The 16,287-nt window shown below is 47.9% G+C and overlaps 1 protein-coding gene across 1 annotated transcript in view; it reads left to right on the forward strand.

Annotated features, from left to right (window-relative positions):
- Positions 1-1,471: 1,471 nt before the first annotated feature.
- The window catches only part of slc25a16 (solute carrier family 25 member 16), a 225,375-nt gene continuing 210,559 nt past the window's right edge, over positions 1,472-16,287 (forward strand). Inside the window, exons 1-2 of the mRNA XM_085995033.1 lie at positions 1,472-2,230; positions 6,943-7,089. Of these exons, the coding sequence (XP_085851159.1) occupies positions 6,993-7,089 (97 nt within the window). The 5' untranslated portion in view covers positions 1,472-2,230; positions 6,943-6,992. The remainder of the gene's footprint in view (positions 2,231-6,942; positions 7,090-16,287) is intronic.

Here is a 16,287-nt window from a genome sequence, read left to right on the forward strand (position 1 = left end):
CCAAGGCCAATATTTCCTTGTGGTGCCCAGAACTGCTCACAGTACTCCAGGTGTGGTCTAACCAGGGTTTTGTATAGCTGCAGCATAACTTCTACCCCCTTGTATTCTAGTCCTCTAGATATAAAGCCCAGCATTCCATTAGCGTTTTTGATTATTTTCTGTACCTGTTCATGACATTTTAATGATCTACGCACATGGACACCCACGTTTCTTTGGACCTCCACTGTCTCTAGTTTTTCACCATTTAAAACATGCTCTGTTCTATTCATCTTAGGTCCAGAGTGGATGACCTCGCATTTGCCACTGTTTTACCCATTAATCTATTAATACCGCTTTGTAATTTTATGCTTTCATCTACACTGCTTACAATGCCGCCTATCTTTGTGTCATCGGCAAGTCGTTAATAAATGTAGTGAATAGTTGAGGCCCCAACACACAGATCCCTGCGGGACACCACTAGTCACATCCTGCCAATTCGAGTACCTACCCATTATCCCTGCTGCTCAGCCAATTTCCTAACCAGGTCAATAATTTGCCTTCAATTCAATGAGCTTCAACTTTTCCTAACAGTCCCTTATGAGGGACTTTATCAAATGCCTTCTGGAAGTCCATATAAATAACATCCATAGACATTCCTCTATCCACTACTTTAGTCACCTCTTCAAAAAATTCAGTCAGGTTTGCCAGGCATGACCTACCTTTCACTGATCCATGCTGGCTCTCTCTGATCAGCTGAAAATTTTCAAGGTGTTCATCAATCTATCCTTAATTATAGACTCTAGTAAATTCCCGACAATAGATGTTAGGCTAACTGGTCTATAATTCCCTGGTTTCCCTCTCTCACCTTTCTTAAATAGCAGAGTGATGTGTAATTTTCCAATCTAAAGGAACGGTTCATGAATCGAGAGAATTTTGAAGATTATAGTTAGGGCATCTGCAATATACAGGCTAAACACATTCTTATGAGGGGGGAAAGGAAGGACATCCAAAGCTTGGGCTCCCTGGATAACTAAAGATGTAGAAATTAAAATGAAACTGAAAAAGGAGGCTTATGATAAATTTCAGGGTCATAATACAATAATCAAGCTGAATACAGAAATTGCAGAGGAGAACTGAAAATGGGAAATAAGAGGGGCAAAGAGTATGAGAGAAAATTTGTGGGTAACATAAAAGGGAACACTAATGTCTTTTATAAACATTATAGTAAAAGGAAGGTTGAAGCCAATTAGGGACAAAAAAGGAGATCTTGTAGAGGCCGAGGGATTGGCTGAGGTACTAACTGAGTACTGTGCACTCTTCGCTAAAGAAGAGGATACTGCCAATGTCACAATAAAAGCGGTGGTAGTAGAGAAATTAGATTGGATAAAAATAGATAAAAGGTTGTCAACCCTCAAATGAGAAAAGCCACTCAATCCGGATGGGATGCATCCTAGGTTGCTGAGGGAAGTAAGGGCGGAAATGGTGGAGGCTCTGGCCACAATCTTTCAATCCGCCTTGCATATGGGATTGGCGCCAGAGGATGTTGCACCCCTGTTCAAAAAAGAGGAGGGATAAACCGGCAATTACAGGCCAGTCAGCCTAACAATGGTGATGTGGAAACTTCTCGACACCATAATCTGGGACAAAAATAATTGTCACTTGGGAGAACATGGGTTACTAAATTATTTTTTCCCTAATATTTAAAAAAGGTGATCAGTAGAGTTCAGGAGAAATATATTCTGCAAAAAAAAAAACCCAAGAATAAACTAGCCAATAATGAAACACCATGGATGAATAAAGAGATGTGGGTAAAAATTGAAACTAAAGAAAAAGAAACTGAGGAAACTTAGTACATAATAAAGGAGAGGATGCCAAAAGGGAATATGAAGAGGTTAGGAAAGTTAGTCAAAAAATAAATAGGAAGGTAAAGAGGAACTATGAAATTATCAAAGAATATAAAAATAAATAGTAAAGTATTCTACAGATAAATAAATAACAAAAGAAACATCAGGATAGGGATAGGGCCACTAGGAGATACACACGATAAACTCATAGGTAATAACAGCGAAATGGCAGAAATATTGAATAATAACTTTGCCTCTGTATTTACCAGGGAGTCTAACGATGGACATGACATTCGAAGAAGAGATCAAAAAGGATATAAAGACATTTATGATAGAAAGGGGGAGATAATTGATAAACTAATCAAACCCCTGGTCCGGATGGATTGCATCCACTCGTATTAAGAGAAGTTAGGTGACTTTCCTGCTCATTCCCATCACCTTTACTATCCCACCCAGTCTAATCACACTCTCCTGCTCACACCCCATCACCTTTACTGTCCCACCCAGTCTAATCCCACTCTCCTGCTCACCCCCCATCACCTTTACTGTCCCACCCAGTCTAATCCCACTCTCCTCACACCCCATCACCTTTACTGTCCCACCCAGTCTAATCCCACTCTCCTGCTCACACCCCATCACCTTTACTGTCCCACCCAGTCTAATCCCACTCTCCTGCTCACACCCCATCACCTTTACTATCCCACCCAGTCTAATCCCACTCTCCTGCTCACTCCCCACACCCTTTACTATCCCACCCAGTCTAATCCCACTCTCCTGCTCACTCCCCATCACCTTTTACTGTCCCACCCAGTCTAATCCCACTCTCCTGCTCACTCCCCATCACCTTTACTATCCCACCCAGTCTAATCCCACTCTCCTGCTCACTCCCATCACCTTTACTATCCCACCCAGTCTAATCCCACTCTCCTGCTCACTCCCATCACCTTTACTATCCCATCCAGTCTAATCCCACTCTCCTGCTCACTCCCATCACCTTTACTATCCCATCCAGTCTAATCCCATTCTCCTGCTCACCCCCCATCACCTTTACTATCCCACCCAGTCTAATCCCACTCTCCTGCTCATTCCCCACACCCTTTAATATCCCACCCAGTCTAATCCCACTCTCCTGCTCACTCCCATCACCTTTACTATCCCACCCAGTCTAATCCCACTCTCCTGCTCACTCCCATCACCTTTACTATCCCACCCAGTCTAATCCCACTCTCCTGCTCACTCCCATCACCTTTACTATCCCATCCAGTCTAATCCCATTCTCCTGCTCATTCCCCACACCCTTTAATATCCCATCCAGTCTAATCCCACTCTCCTGCTCACTCCCCATCACCTTTACTATCCCACCCAGTCTAATCCCACTCTCCTGCTCATTCCCCACACCCTTTACTATCCCACCCAGTCTAATCCCACTCTCCTGCTCACTCCCCACACCCTTTACTATCCCACCCAGTCTAATCCCACTCTCCTGCTCACTCCCCATCACCTTTACTATCCCACCCAGTCTAATCCCACTCTCCTGCTCACTCCCCACACCCTTTACTGTCCCACCCAGTCTAATCCCACTCTCCTGCTCACTCCCATCACCTTTACTGTCCCACCCAGTCTAATCCCACTCTCCTGCTCACTCCCATCACCTTTACTGTCCCACCCAGTCTAATCCCACTCTCCTGCTCACTCCCCATCACCTTTACTATCCCACCCAGTCTAATCCCACTCTCCTGCTCACTCCCCATCACCTTTTACTGTCCCACCCAGTCTAATCCCACTCTCCTGCTCACTCCCATCACCTTTACTGTCCCACCCAGTCTAATCCCACTCTCCTGCTCACTCCCCATCACCTTTACTATCCCACCCAGTCTAATCCCATCCTCCTGCTCACCCCCCATCACCTTTACTATCCCACCCAGTCTAATCCCACTCTCCTGCTCACCCCCCATCACCTTTACTATCCCACCCAGTCTAATCCCACTCTCCTGCTCACTCCCCATCACCTTTACTATCCCACCCAGTCTAATCCCACTCTCCTGCTCACTCCCATCACCTTTACTATCCCATCCAGTCTAATCCCACTCTCCTGCTCACTCCCCATCACCTTTACTATCCCACCCAGTCTAATCCCACTCTCCTCACACCCCATCACCTTTACTATCCCATCCAGTCTAATCCCACTCTCCTCACACCCCATCACCTTTACTGTCCCACCCAGTCTAATCCCACTCTCCTGCTCACTTCCCATCACCTTTACTATCCCACCCAGTCTAATCCCACTCTCCTGCTCACTCCCATCACCTTTACTATCCCACCCAGTCTAATCCCACTCTCCTGCTCACTCCCCATCACCTTTACTATCCCACCCAGTCTAAGCCCATTCTCCTGCTCATTCCCCATCACCTTTACTATCCCACCCAGTCTAATCCCACTCTCCTGCTCACTCCCCATCACCTTTACTATCCCACCCAGTCTAATCCCACTCTCCTGCTCACTCCCCATCACCTTTACTATCCCACCCAGTCTAATCCCATCCTCCTGCTCACCCCCCATCACCTTTACTATCCCACCCAGTCTAATCCCACTCTCCTGCTCACCCCCCATCACCTTTACTATCCCACCCAGTCTAATCCCACTCTCCTGCTCACTCCCCATCACCTTTACTATCCCACCCAGTCTAATCCCACTCTCCTGCTCACTCCCATCACCTTTACTATCCCATCCAGTCTAATCCCACTCTCCTGCTCACTCCCCATCACCTTTACTATCCCACCCAGTCTAATCCCACTCTCCTCACACCCCATCACCTTTACTATCCCACCCAGTCTAATCCCACTCTCCTGCTCACCCCCCATCACCTTTACTATCCCACCCAGTCTAATCCCACTCTCCTGCTCACTCCCCATCACCTTTACTATCCCACCCAGTCTAATCCCACTCTCCTGCTCACTCCCATCACCTTTACTATCCCATCCAGTCTAATCCCACTCTCCTGCTCACTCCCCATCACCTTTACTATCCCACCCAGTCTAATCCCACTCTCCTCACACCCCATCACCTTTACTATCCCACCCAGTCTAATCCCACTCTCCTGCTCATTCCCCACACCCTTTACTATCCCACCCAGTCTAATCCCACTCTCCTGCTCACTCCCCACACCCTTTACTATCCCACCCAGTCTAATCCCACTCTCCTGCTCACTCCCCATCACCTTTACTATCCCACCCAGTCTAATCCCACTCTCCTGCTCACTCCCCACACCCTTTACTGTCCCACCCAGTCTAATCCCACTCTCCTGCTCACTCCCATCACCTTTACTGTCCCACCCAGTCTAATCCCACTCTCCTGCTCACTCCCATCACCTTTACTGTCCCACCCAGTCTAATCCCACTCTCCTGCTCACTCCCCATCACCTTTACTATCCCACCCAGTCTAATCCCACTCTCCTGCTCACTCCCCATCACCTTTTACTGTCCCACCCAGTCTAATCCCACTCTCCTGCTCACTCCCATCACCTTTACTGTCCCACCCAGTCTAATCCCACTCTCCTGCTCACTCCCCATCACCTTTACTATCCCACCCAGTCTAATCCCATCCTCCTGCTCACCCCCCATCACCTTTACTATCCCACCCAGTCTAATCCCACTCTCCTGCTCACCCCCCATCACCTTTACTATCCCACCCAGTCTAATCCCACTCTCCTGCTCACTCCCCATCACCTTTACTATCCCACCCAGTCTAATCCCACTCTCCTGCTCACTCCCATCACCTTTACTATCCCATCCAGTCTAATCCCACTCTCCTGCTCACTCCCCATCACCTTTACTATCCCACCCAGTCTAATCCCACTCTCCTCACACCCCATCACCTTTACTATCCCATCCAGTCTAATCCCACTCTCCTCACACCCCATCACCTTTACTGTCCCACCCAGTCTAATCCCACTCTCCTGCTCACTTCCCATCACCTTTACTATCCCACCCAGTCTAATCCCACTCTCCTGCTCACTCCCATCACCTTTACTATCCCACCCAGTCTAATCCCACTCTCCTGCTCACTCCCCATCACCTTTACTATCCCACCCAGTCTAAGCCCATTCTCCTGCTCATTCCCCATCACCTTTACTATCCCACCCAGTCTAATCCCACTCTCCTGCTCACTCCCCATCACCTTTACTATCCCACCCAGTCTAATCCCACTCTCCTGCTCACTCCCCATCACCTTTACTATCCCACCCAGTCTAATCCCATCCTCCTGCTCACCCCCCATCACCTTTACTATCCCACCCAGTCTAATCCCACTCTCCTGCTCACCCCCCATCACCTTTACTATCCCACCCAGTCTAATCCCACTCTCCTGCTCACTCCCCATCACCTTTACTATCCCACCCAGTCTAATCCCACTCTCCTGCTCACTCCCATCACCTTTACTATCCCATCCAGTCTAATCCCACTCTCCTGCTCACTCCCCATCACCTTTACTATCCCACCCAGTCTAATCCCACTCTCCTCACACCCCATCACCTTTACTATCCCATCCAGTCTAATCCCACTCTCCTCACACCCCATCACCTTTACTGTCCCACCCAGTCTAATCCCACTCTCCTGCTCACTTCCCATCACCTTTACTATCCCACCCAGTCTAATCCCACTCTCCTGCTCACTCCCATCACCTTTACTATCCCACCCAGTCTAATCCCACTCTCCTGCTCACTCCCCATCACCTTTACTATCCCACCCAGTCTAAGCCCATTCTCCTGCTCATTCCCCATCACCTTTACTATCCCACCCAGTCTAATCCCACTCTCCTGCTCACTCCCCATCACCTTTACTATCCCACCCAGTCTAATCCCATTCTCCTGCTCACTCCCCACCACCTTTACTATCCCACCCAGTCTAAGCCCATTCTCCTGCTCACTCCCCATCACCTTTACTATCCCACCCAGTCTAAGCCCATTCTCCTGCTCACTCCCCATTCCTTTTAATATCTTACCCAACCTATTGATATTGAAAGAGAAGGTTGTATTTGAGAAGAAATATAAAGGAACAATGGTGAGACTTTGTTTTGTATGGAATCCAGTGGTTCAATTAACTTTGGCTAATTTCTTTTGTAGTTTTTGCACTGAGGATCAAACGTCTTTGAAAGGTCCAGGACATTGTAATCATGACAACGGAAGCATCCATTCCCGGCAGCGTCAAGCCTGGTGTGGGCGCCCCTACTCGTCGAGACTTCTTTTGGCTGCGTTCCTTTGTAGCAGGAGGTAACCATATTCTGAATAATGGGTTTGTAGTAATAGGCCATGATAGGAACAGGAATAGGCCATTCAGTCCCTTAACTCCACCATAACTCCATTTACCCATCGTTGTGCCATTTCCCTTGATACCCTTACCTGACAAAAATCTGTTGAATTAAAAACAGAAAATGCTGGTCAGGCAGCATCTGTGGAGAGAGAAAGAGAGTTAATATTTCAGGTCGATGACCTTTCATCAAAAATCTATTGCTCTCAGTCTTGAAAGCTGCAACTGTCCTGCAGTATCCACAGCCTTTTGGGGAGTGAGTTCCAGATTTCTATTATCTTTTGTGTGGAAAAAGTGCTTCCTAATTTCACTCCAAATGGCCTAGTTCTAATTTTAAGATTGTGCCCCCATGTTCTGGACTCTTTAACCAAAGGAAATAGCTTCTCTGTATTTAAAATGATACTGGGATTCGATAGAATAATTACCTTGATTAGATCACCTCTTAACCTTCGAAACTAAAAAGAATACAAGCCAAGTTTATGCAACCTGTCCTCATAATTTGACCCTCTAAGCCCCGGTTTCCAAGGCCATTCCTGAGGTGCGGTGCCGAGAACTGAACGCAGTGTCCTGATAGGGCCTGACCAGAGCTTTACGGAATTGTAACTAAACTTCCACCCCTTTGTGTTCCAGCCCTCTTGAGACAAATGCTAACATCCATTAGCTTTTAAATGATTTTTTTGTACCTATCAACTAGCTTTTAGTGATTTGTGTATGTGGACATCCAAATCAATTTGCTCCTCTCCAGCTCCTAGTTTCTTACCATTAAGAAGAAAATCCGATTTGTCTTTTCTCTGATCCAAAGTCTGGAGAGAAGGAGCGGGGAAATGGGATTAGTCTGGAGAGAAGGAGCGGGGAAATGGGATTAGTCTGGGGAGAAGGAGCAGGGAAATGGGATTAGTCTGGAGAGAAGGAGCAGGGAAATGGGATTAGTCTGGAGAGAAGGAGCGGGGAAATGGGATTAGTCTGGGGAGAAGGAGCAGGGAAATGGGATTAGTCTGGGGAGAAGGAGCAGGGAAATGGGATTAGTCTGGAGAGAAGGAGCAGGGAAATGGGATTAGTCTGGGGAGAAGGAGCAGGGAAATGGGATTAGTCTGGAGAGAAGGAGCAGGGAAATGGGATTAGTCTGGAGAGAAGGAGCAGGGAAATGGGATTAGTCTGGGGAGAAGGAGCAGGGAAATGGGATTAGTCTGGGGAGAAGGAGCAGGGAAATGGGATTAGTCTGGAGAGAAGGAGCAGGGAAATGGGATTAGTCTGGAGAGAAGGAGCAGGGAAATGGGATTAGTCTGGAGAGAAGGAGCAGGGAAATGGGATTAGTCTGGGGAGAAGGAGCAGGGAAATGGGATTAGTCTGGAGAGAAGGAGCAGGGAAATGGGATTAGTCTGGAGAGAAGGAGCAGGGAAATGGGATTAGTCTGGAGAGAAGGAGCAGGGAAATGGGATTAGTCTGGGGAGAAGGAGCAGGGAAATGGGATTAGTCTGGGGAGAAGGAGCAGGGAAATGGGATTAGTCTGGAGAGAAGGAGCAGGGAAATGGGATTAGTCTGGAGAGAAGGAGCAGGGAAATGGGATTAGTCTGGAGAGAAGGAGCAGGGAAATGGGATTAGTCTGGGGAGAAGGAGCAGGGAAATGGGATTAGTCTGGAGAGAAGGAGCAGGGAAATGGGATTAGTCTGGGGAGAAGGAGCAGGGAAATGGGATTAGTCTGGAGAGAAGGAGCAGGGAAATGGGATTAGTCTGGAGAGAAGGAGCAGGGAAATGGGATTAGTCTGGGGAGAAGGAGCAGGGAAATGGGATTAGTCTGGAGAGAGAAAAATGAAAAAAGACTTGCATTTATATAGCGCCTTTCACAACCTCAGGACGTCCCAAAGCGCTTTACAGCCAGTGAAGTACCTTTGAAGTGCAGTCACTGTTGTAGGAAATGCGGAAGCCAGTTTGCGGCAGCAAGCTCCCAAAAACAACAACGTGATAATGACCGGATAATCTGTTTTTAGTGATGTTGATTGAGGGATAAATATTGGACAGGACACTGGGATCTTTTGCACCCACTTGAGAGAGCAGATGGGGCCTCGGTTTATCGTTCCATCCGAAAGAAGGCACCTCCAACAGTGCAGCACTCCCTCGGTGCTCAAGTCTCTGGAGTACGACTTGAACCCACAACCTTCTGACTCAGAGGCATGAGTGCTACCAATTGAGGCACGGCTGACACACTGAGTGAGCAGAGTTGGTTGGAATTGTGTAAAATCAGTCCTTGGAAAGAGCCAACTGGCCTCCTCTTGTCGAAACATACAGATTTTAGCATATTTCTAAAACAATCTTCAAACAAAAATCTTCCCCTAAATTGCTGATTACAGTAATTCCAAATCAGCAGCCGACCATTAAATGGTGATTGGGTGTCAGTGCAGAATGCCCTATTCTGTAATGCTTTATACTGATGGCAGGAGCACACCGTGTGTTCTTGCTGAGAATCATGGCAAATGACGCATCTGCTGGTCTTCATATCGTTTGACGTCACCTGTGTTTTGTACTGAAGTTCGTGGCTGTTTTGGGCTAAGTTTTGTCTAAATAAAGCCCTTTCTTCGGGAAGTATCTCCACGGTACACAGTGAGCAGGGACCCTGGCAATCCGGTTTTTGATGTCTGGATTTCACACACCCTTCCCCACTGGACATTGGCAACTGGAAAATATACTCTGCTGTTTGTGAAAAGAGGGGGGAAGTCAAGAGTAAAGACAAATGTGTATGAGGCATCTAGAATGTTTGTCATGAAAGAAAGATATACATAGAGAGGAAGATAGAAACTGTGTGTGAAGAATGCAGAAGAGAAGAGACGGTCTGTTTAAAATTAGAGTTTGAGTTAAGTTGCCATTAATCGACACATTCTGACTGGACAAGTGGATATTGAAGTGAACAGTTGCAAACCTATTTCACTCTTTAGTTGGGTGAGAGTTGTATCCGTGTGTTAATGGAGACACGGAATGCAGGAGTTGGTTTAACAGGTGTTTACTGAACAAAGTCTGGAGGTGAACTAAAAGATACAAGACACTATACAGGCTTATATAGCCTGAGTGGCCACTACCGGCATTACAGTACACAGGGGCTCTTAAAGGCACATACACCACAAGAGTGATACACTGGCATCTTAAAACTTGCTGCTGATTATGGTTTCATCATGGTATAATGTCGATGTCATAAAACAGCATGTTCTATGACTTGCTGTGAGCAGTGCCACAGGACATGTGTTAGTAATATAATAAAAATGTTACGTCTAGTGTCTATTTCCTGTCGGTCATGTCACATTTACTGTGTCGCAATTAATTATAACAAAATCTTTGGCAAATTTCTTCCACATAGTTAAACATCTTCCAGCTGATTAGCTGTTAAGCAAATTTCTTAACTTTCATAAAACAGCAAGATATCATAACTGAATGGTCTGAAACACCAGCAGTGTTTCCAATTCCTAATAAATGTCTCCTCTCTCAGGCCTAATCATAGTTGTGGAAGCTTAATTTACAACTGGTTGGGTTCATTGCCCACTGCCCTGTTCCTCCTTACACCATCACTGCACCCTCGCAGGGTCCTTCCCCACTGCCCTGTTCCTCCTTACACCATCACTGCACCCTCGCAGGGTCCTTCCCCACTGCCCTGTTCCTCCTTACACCATCACTGCACCCTCGCAGGGTCCTTCCCCACTGCCCTGTTCCTCCTTACACCATCACTGCACCCTCGCAGGGTCCTTCCCCACTGCCCTGTTCCTCCTTACACCATCACTGCACCCTCGCAGGGTCCTTCCCCACTGCCCTGTTCCTCCTTACACCATCACTGCACCCTCACAGGGTCCTTCCCCACTGCCCTGTTCCTCCTTACACCATCACTGCACCCTCGCAGGGTCCTTCCCCACTGCCCTGTTCCTCCTTACACCATCACTGCACCCTCACAGGGTCCTTCCCCACTGCCCTGTTCCTCCTTACACCATCACTGCACCTTCCTAGGGTCCTTCCCCACTGCCCTGTTCCTCCTTACACCATCACTGCATCCTCGCAGGGTCCTTCCCCACTGCCCTGTTCCTCCTTACACCATCACTGCATCCTCGCAGGGTCCTTCCCCACTGCCCTGTTCCTCCTTACACCATCACTGCACCCTCGCACGGTCCTTCCCCACTGCCCTGTTCCTCCTTACACCATCACTGCACCCTCGCACGGTCCTTCCCCACTGCCCTGTTCCTCCTTACACCATCACTGCACCCTCGCACGGTCCTTCCCCACTGCCCTGTTCCTCCTTACACCATCACTGCATCCTCGCACGGTCCTTCCCCACTGCCCTGTTCCTCCTTACACCATCACTGCATCCTCGCAGGGTCCTTCCCCACTGCCCTGTTCCTCCTTACACCATCACTGCACCCTCACAGGGTCCTTCCCCACTGCCCTGTTCCTCCTTACACCATCACTGCACCCTCACAGGGTCCTTCCCCACTGCCCTGTTCCTCCTTACACCATCACTGCATCCTCGCAGGGTCCTTCCCCACTGCCCTGTTCCTCCTTACACCATCACTGCACCCTCGCACGGTCCTTCCCCACTGCCCTGTTCCTCCTTACACCATCACTGCACCCTCACAGGGTCCTTCCCCACTGCCCTGTTCCTCCTTACACCATCACTGCACCCTCACAGGGTCCTTCCCCACTGCCCTGTTCCTCCTTACACCATCACTGCACCCTCGCAGGGTCCTTCCCCACTGCCCTGTTCCTCCTTACACCATCACTGCACTCTCACAGGGTCCTTCCCCACTGCCCTGTTCCTCCTTACACCATCACTGCACTCTCACAGGGTCCTTCCCCACTGCCCTGTTCCTCCTTACACCATCACTGCACTCTCGCAGGGTCCTTCCCCACTGCCCTGTTCCTCCTTACACCATCACTGCACCTTCCTAGGGTCCTTCCCCACTGCCCTGTTCCTCCTTACACCATCACTGCACGCTCGCAGGGTCCTTCCCCACTGCCCTGTTCCTCCTTACACCATCACTGCATCCTCGCAGGGTCCTTCCCCACTGCCCTGTTCCTCCTTACACCATCACTGCATCCTCGCAGGGTCCTTCCCCACTGCCCTGTTCCTCCTTACACCATCACTGCACCCTCGCACGGTCCTTCCCCACTGCCCTGTTCCTCCTTACACCATCACTGCATCCTCGCAGGGTCCTTCCCCACTGCCCTGTTCCTCCTTACACCATCACTGCATCCTCGCGCGGTCCTTCCCCACTGCCCTGTTCCTCCTTACACCATCACTGCACCCTCGCAGGGTCCTTCCCCACTGCCCTGTTCCTCCTTACACCATCACTGCACCCTCGCACGGTCCTTCCCCACTGCCCTGTTCCTCCTTACACCATCACTGCATCCTCACAGGGTCCTTCCCCACTGCCCTGTTCCTCCTTACACCATCACTGCACCCTCGCAGGGTCCTTCCCCACTGCCCTGTTCCTCCTTACACCATCACTGCACCCTCGCAGGGTCCTTCCCCACTGCCCTGTTCCTCCTTACACCATCACTGCATCCTCACAGGGTCCTTCCCCACTGCCCTGTTCCTCCTTACACCATCACTGCATCCTCGCAGGGTTCTTCTCCACTGCCCTGTTGTTCCTTATGAAACGCTTCTCTGCCCCTTCACTACTTGTCTCAAAGCCTAGAACACCAGCGACCAACGCACAGATATTTAATTCAAAATAAAATCCACATTACTACCCAAGCCACAGCCGCCACAATAGGGTTGCCAACTCTGGTTAGACGTATTCTTGGAGCCAAACAACCCTTTTCCCCACATTTCCAATATTTTCAGAACTAATAAACACTTTTTTTGATGCCCCTGTGATTTTTCTCCCGGGTTTGCTCGCAGCAGTGGATAGGAAATTAATCTTTAATTCCTGGAGACTCCGACAATCCTAGAGGGTTGGCAACTCTATGCCCCAATGATTCTTGAAGAGCTTCACTCACATTTCTGACAGAAACCTATGCCTTAAAATGTCAGCCATGCACAGAATGTAACACAGCGGCCAAATCTGGCAGAGCCCAGTCAGGCGTACGCCCTGGCACCGCTTCAACCCCTGCTCAAAATCCTTCCCTATCCCTGCTGTGCTCTCAGGCTGGTCTTACTGCACTTCCTTCTGAATACCAGCTCCTCATATATCACATTATATCCTTCCCTCTAAATAATCCTTGTATGTTGCCAGGCCATTCATTCATGTACAGCACAGAAGGAGGCCATTCGGCCCATCAAGTTTATGCTGGCTTTATCGAAGAGCAATCCAGTTAGTCCCACTCCCTGCTCTTTCCCCATATACCTGCAATTTTTTCTCCTTCAAGTATTTATCCAATTCCCTTTAGAAGGCTACTATTGAATCTGATTCCACCACCCTATCAGGCAGTGCATTTCAAATCCTAACCACTCGTTGCATTAAAAAAAGGTTTTCCTCATGTCGCCTCTGGTTCTTTTGCCAATCACCTTAAATCTGTGCCCTCTGGTTATCGTCTCTTCAGCCATTGGAAAAAGTTTCTCTTTATTTACTCTATCTAAAGCCTTCATGATTTTAAACACCTATCAAATCTCCTCTTAGTCTTTTCTGCTCCAAGGAGAACAACCCCAGCTTCTCCAGTCTATCCACGTAACTGTAATCCCTCATTTGGAGCCATTCTAGTAAATCACTTCTGTACCCTCTTCAAAGTCTTCACATCCTTCCTAAAGTGTGGTGCCCAGAATTGGACACAATACTCCAGCTGGGACCGAACTAGTGTTTTATACAGGTTTAGCATAACTTCCTGGCTTTTGTTCTCTATGCCTCTATTTACAAAGCCCAGGATCCCATATGCTTTATTAACTTGTCCTGCCACCGTCAAAATTTGTGCACAAACACCCCCAGGCCTCTTTGTTCTTGCACCCCCTTTAAAATTGTACCATTTAGTGTGTATTGTCTCTCCTCATTTTTCCTAAAAATGTATCACATCACACTTTCCTGCGTTGAATTTCATCTGCCATGTGTCCATCCATTCCACCAGCCTATCTATGTCCTCTTGAAGTCTATCACTATCTTCCTCACTATTTACTACACCTCCAAGTTTCGTGCCATCTGCAGATTTCAAAATTGTTCCCTGTACCCCCAAGTCCAAGTTATTAATCTATATCAAAAACAGCAATGGTCCTCGTACTGAACCTTGGGGAACGTCACTGTATACCTCCCTCCAGTCCGAAAAACAGCTATTCACCACAACTCTCTGTTTTCTGTCCCTTAGCCAGTTTTGTATCCATGCTGCTACTGCCCTTTCTATCCCATGGCTTTAGTTTTGCTAACGAGCCTAATGTGTGGTGCTTTATCAAACACCTTTTGACAGTCCATATATACATCAACTGCACTGCCCTCATCCACCCTCTCTGTTACCTCATCAAAAAACTCAATCAAGTTAGTCAAACATGATTTGGCTTTAACAAATCCGTGCTGGCTGTCCTTTATTAGTCCATGCCTGTCCAAGTGACAATTTTCTCCTGGATTATTGTTTCTAAAAGCTTCCCAACCACCGATGTTAAACTGACTGGCCTGTAGTTGCCTGGTTTATCCTTCTCCCCTTTTTTGAACAGGGGTGTAACATTTGCAATCCTCCAGTCCTCTGGCACCACCCCTGTATCTAAGGAGGATTGGACTATTGTGGCTAGCACCTCTGTAATTTCTACCCTCGCTTCCCTCAGAAACCTAGGATGCATCCCATCCGGACCGGGTGACTAATCTGCTTTAAATACTGCCTGCCTGTCCAGTACCTCCTTTTTATCTATTTTTATCTCCTCCAGTATCCTGGCAACCTCCTTGTTTACCACAGCTTTGGCAAAGTCCTCTTCCTTGGTAAACACTGATGCAAAGTACTCATTTAGTACCTCATCCATGGTGTTTGCCTCCACCAATAGATCTCCATTTTGGTCCCTAATCGGCCCCACCACTCCTCTGACAACACTTTTACTGTTACTATGCCTATAGAAGACCTTTGGATTCCCTTTTATGTTAGACGCCAATCTATTCTCGTACTGTCCCTTTGCCCCTCTTATTTCCTTTTTCATTTCTCCTCTGTGCTTTATATATTCAGCCTGATTCTCCCTTGTATTATCAAGCTGACATCTGTCATATGGCCCTTTTTCTGCCTCATCTTACTCACTCACTCCTTTGTCATCCAGGGAACTCTGGCTTTGGTTGCCCTCCTTTTCCCCCTTGTGGGAATGTACCTAGACTGTACCCAAACCATCTCATATTTAAAGGCTGCCCATTGCTCCATTACATTTCTGCCTGCCAGTCTTTGACTCCAATTTATCCGGGCCAGATCCCTCCTCGGTTCACTGAAATTAGCCCTCCGGTTAAGTATTTTTATTCGAGATTGCTCCTTGTCCTTCTCCATAACTAATCTCAACCTAAACATACAAAAGAAACAAAACATCACAAAGTAAATAATTTGAATTACCAAAACGAAAGACAACAAACCTGAAATAAATCCAACCAAGAATCAATGGTAACCAGGAAAAGGCCAAAGCAAAATCGACAAATGGCAAACAAAGGAAAGTAAACAAAACAGGAGACAGAACAGAAGACACAAAAACAAACAAGGCAAATTTTTACAACTCAAAACGTCATGGAGAGCACTAAATCATGTTTTAATATTTTCACCATAAGCAATAGCAAGGGAGATACACTAGTATAAAGAAAGGACTTGCACTTATATAGCACCTTTCACGACGTCCCGAAGCGCTTCACAGCTAATTCGCATGTGCATTTTGGCTGCCGCTCCAGACCTGAGTCAATTACTTCTATCTCCCTTTTTCTTTCTCTTCTCTTAACCCCTCTTGTGCTCTTCTCTCCTGTTTCCTCCCCTTCCTGTTACCCAGTCATGCCTCCTTTCATTTCTCCCCTCTTGCGTACGCTGCCCCCTCCCTCAAATCCCTACCCCAACCCATCACCACTTCTTGACCTTCCTACTCTCCTGCCGCTGTCCCAAGTTTTACTCCCTCTTAGCTAAGCCTAGAGCTTCCCTCTGTGCCTCTCTCGTCATCCTCTGAAGGGCCCATCGTGGCATTCGTCGTTGCCTTCTTACGAGCAGCAGTCGCAACTGCCCCATCCTACTCTCTCGCCGATCTTCCTGCCCAGCACGCC

The sequence above is a fragment of the Somniosus microcephalus genome, chromosome 8 (assembly GCF_052327205.1).
Source record: "Somniosus microcephalus isolate GS21.2 chromosome 8, FLI_Smic_1.0, whole genome shotgun sequence".
In the NCBI taxonomy this organism is placed as follows: Eukaryota; Metazoa; Chordata; class Chondrichthyes; order Squaliformes; family Somniosidae; genus Somniosus; species Somniosus microcephalus.